The sequence below is a fragment of the Cariama cristata genome, unplaced genomic scaffold, assembly GCF_000690535.1.
Source record: "Cariama cristata isolate BGI_N322 unplaced genomic scaffold, ASM69053v1 scaffold2021, whole genome shotgun sequence".
Lineage (NCBI taxonomy): Eukaryota > Metazoa > Chordata > Aves > Cariamiformes > Cariamidae > Cariama > Cariama cristata.
In genome coordinates, this window is record NW_009597379.1 from 1 (window position 1) to 4,038 (window position 4,038).

At 37.3% G+C, this 4,038-nt stretch overlaps 1 protein-coding gene across 1 annotated transcript in view; it reads left to right on the plus strand.

Annotated features, from left to right (window-relative positions):
• Positions 1 to 712: 712 nt before the first annotated feature.
• The window catches only part of RFC3 (replication factor C (activator 1) 3, 38kDa), a gene marked incomplete at its 5' end in the record, with an annotated part of 12,593 nt that continues 9,267 nt past the window's right edge, over positions 713 to 4,038 (plus strand). The window contains 2 exons of the mRNA XM_009708833.1: positions 713 to 850; positions 1,961 to 2,028. Of these exons, the coding sequence (XP_009707135.1) occupies positions 713 to 850; positions 1,961 to 2,028 (206 nt within the window). The remainder of the gene's footprint in view (positions 851 to 1,960; positions 2,029 to 4,038) is intronic.

Here is a 4,038-nt window from a genome sequence, read left to right on the forward strand (position 1 = left end):
ACTTGAAGTTAGCTGAAGTTTTTAAGGTGAGCAGCTGGGGAATAAAAGTCAGGACTATGTAATTGCTTGGGTGTTAAAGGTCTGCATCCCCTGCCAGATGTGGTGACTTCTCTTCACTCGGCCGCTGGATTGATTCACGCAGTGTTTCTCTGTGACTGTTAGAGTGAATGAATGTGAATTCTGACTGGGGGGTTTGGTCAGATGTTCTCCAGGTCATGCTTTTTAGCTTTTCAAGAAACAAATTTCTAACTTTATTTAAATACAGGCTAACAGGCTAACTATTAGCCCATATTCAAGGCTTGCCAATGAAACAACGAAAGAATTATAAAATGTATGTATATCTGCTTTAAACTTTGTTTTAATCATTTTTACTGGGTGCTTATTGCAGCTGTCACTAGAAACCCTGCAAAGCATGTAAATGCTGGGGTGGGTTTTTGTTAGGTTTGAGGTTTGTTTTGGTTTCTTTGGTTGGCTTTTTTGAGGGGTGAGGTGTTTGGAGTTAAATGAGTTACATATGGTCTTCAGGAAAACATGATGTTCTATAGGAAATATTGCTGCAGGAAAGGAATTCAGCGGTTCTAATTCTAGGTACTATGTTGTGACTAAGCTGGGAAAGTAATTTTGTGTAAACTTGGGTGAGAATGGAAAGATGAATATTCTCTTATAAGGGAAAGATTGTTGTAGCTAACTAATCTTGTTGCTTTGTGTTCAGGTTCAGTGTGGTGACTTCCCTCATCTATTGGTGTATGGACCATCAGGAGCTGGAAAAAAGACAAGAATAATGTGTTTGTTAAGGGAATTATATGGTGCAGGAGTGGAAAAACTGAGGATTGAGCATCAGAGTATAACGGTAAAAAAAAAAGTCTCTCATCTCCTGTGGAGTAATGTGGATATTTATATACTGATGTGGTTCTGTTAGGAGGTCTTTAAATTTATTTGAGTTTTAAAAATAATTTTTTTGCACTCACTGTCTTCAAGCTTTTATGTAATTAATCAGACTTGTTTGGTTACATGAACAAATACTTTTGCCAAACGTTCTTGTTCCTTAGGTCTTCATGGGTGGGTGGATGTGGGAGGGGTTTTTTTTGTTGTTTTCTGTGGCTGGTTGGTTGTTTTTTTGTTTTGTTTTGGGGTTTTTTTGTGTTGGTTTTTTTTTTGACAGGGTGGTTTGGACAATAGCATGTGTTGTTATATACTAGCTCTCAATTAGATGTATAGAATTTCATTGTCTGTAAAAATAACCCTTATTTTTAAAATTATTAGCACTCCTTTTTGCGTATATGCAAGTTTTAACTTGTTTTCTCATTCTCATAGTGACAATTTCAGCATTAGAATTTACATTTTTGGGGGGTTTTTTTGCTATCTGCTTTGGTCCTAGGCATTTAATTGTTTACTATTAAAAGATTATATTATCTATTCAAAATCCTTGTTTTGGAAGGCTTAACCGGCAAGGGATTATGAAGCTTTATTGATAAATAGGTTATTTAATACTTGCTTTTTAAGTTCAGACCTCAATTCAGTGTTTTCTTTAAACAAAGTATAAACTTGAAATCCTTTGCCAAGAGAAGTAAACAGCCTCTTCAGGCCTGTCCAGAGATTTTCCCTCCAAAACTTTTCTTTGGAGGGACAAAGTATCGCCTACTTTGAACAACTGATTCCAAGAATAAGATTACTTGTTACAAAACTCAATAACTGGAGTATCTAGTAAGATGTACTATGTGTTGCTATAATAATCATTACTGTTATTGTTTTATGACCTGAATGATGTGTCAGTACCCCTTTTCTCCTTTGAAGATGGGATTGGGAGGTAGGAGATGTGCAAGTCCAGTGTCTCAGCAGTTCTTTGATCTCTGAGACTTTTGGTTTCACTGTGACCTAGCCAGCTGTAATCTGTAAAATAAATTTTTGCGTCAGATTTTTAAAACACTCCTGAAATTTAATATGCTTCCTTTCTACATAGGCACCTTCTAAAAAGAAAATTGAAATTAGTACCATTGCAAGTAATTATCACCTTGAAGTTAACCCAAGGTAAGTGTACAGTAGAAATGTCCCACTTCAATTGTAAGCTGCTGGTCATATTGCAAGTGGTTTCAACCTGGGTATATAAGGGTCTGATTGCCCAATTTATTGCCTGAGCAAAGTAGATAGCGGTTTAGGGGTTTGGACTGCAAATGGGAGCAGGGAGAGGTTTTTTAATTGAACAGCTCTAAATGAACAAAAATTGGGATTGCTGTGTACTAAAGACAGTAATATTCTGCTTAACTAGCCACATAAGCATGCTGATGTTGAGGACGAGGTAACAGAAAGAATTCTGGATTCACAGATTTGACCATTTAAGTTGAAATTTTTTTATGGGAACCAACACCCTGATATTGTTAATTCTCTCACAAATACAAAACTAAAGTGATTTGAAAGTAGGCGAGGTTTACCCCATAACTCTTAAAATAAAGAGTTTAGAGCACCAGAAAGAACACGACCACAAAATACTGGGAATCCTGTCACGAGCGAGGTCAGATGTTGATTTAAATGACAGAAACTATAATAGTGTACTGTATGTCTTCTTTGACAGTTGTGAAATTGCTGGTGATAGTTCACTGACCCAAAGTAAATACTTATATTTACCTGAAACCCTTTAATGTTGCTTTAAATCACATGAGAGTAAATGTCATTGTGTGCTGGGAGGCTTTGGTTGTGTTGACTTTGTTGTCTGGGTTGCAGTTATAAGACAATGTGTATCCTGAAGTAACTTTTAACTTCGTGCTTATTGCTAAACCTTTTCTCATGTTGCTTTGCATTTTAGAAGCTATTCTCTTGTATCATGTCTCCTTTAAAAGCTTGTTGTGCAGCTAATCTCTCTGTATTGATTAGTGAATATCTCCTGGTATTCTAATACAGACCCAAATAATGAAAGCTGAGACTTTTATTGGTAATTGACAGTTTGAATATGTCATTTTGGTGGTATAAAATGTGTAGCCACTCGAATATTCTGCTCTGATAATCTAATACTACTAATACTACTTCTATTACTCTCCATAGAGCACTTCTAACTTGAAACATATATAATAATTGTATTTTACTTTAAATATAAAAATCCTGAAAGTGTAGAACTGCTGTATTGGTTATTATATATAACGTGCTGAGTTGTGATTAAGAATTAATATACTGATTCATAAGCTTTAAGTGATCAAGCAATTGTCATGTCTGACCAGACAGGGAACCTGCATGTGCTGTGCTATAGTCTGTAAAGCTTGATTGAATTATAGTACTGTGAAATCATGTTGTGTGTCTTGAGTAACATGGAACATGATAAATGGTGAACAGAGAAAGGAAATTGACTTCTGGGAAGGCCTCTGCAGACATTGAATTTATTATGGAACTTTATTAGATAGAACTGTTCTTTTTCCTCCAAAAAGAGGATATTGTCTGAATTCCAAAGCATTGTCTGCTGCTCACCTGGCTGGCTTGGGTAGGTGCTTTAAAATGGGTTCTCCTGAGTAAGTGGGTAGTGAAAGACTAAGGAACAATAAAAATTAAATTCTTGTGTGGTAACTACCTTTGTTCATTGTTTTCCTGGAATGTTTGGTGTGGTCGCATAACATCAAGGATAATCTTTCACTATGAAATTATAACTCTGGGTTCTCCGTTTCTCCAGAGATTAATTTATCTTTAAATCACAGAATCGGTTTGATTGGAAGAGACCTCTGGGATCATCGAGTCCAACCTTTGCCCTAACATCCCCATGTCAACTCGACCATGGCACTAACTGCCCTGTCCAGTCTTTTCTTAAACACCTCCAGGGATGGTGACACCACCACCTCCCTGGGCAGCCCATTCCAATGCCGAACGACCCTTTCTGGGAAGAAATGCCTCCTCATTTTTGGGCTGAACTTCCCCTGGTGCAGTTTCAGACTATGCCCTCTTGTCCTGTCACTAGCTACCTGGGAGAAGAGACCAACCCCTACCTCGTTGCAACCTCCTTTCAGGTCGTTGTAGAGGGGGATCAGGTCTCCCCTCAGCCTCCTCTTCTCCAGACTAAAC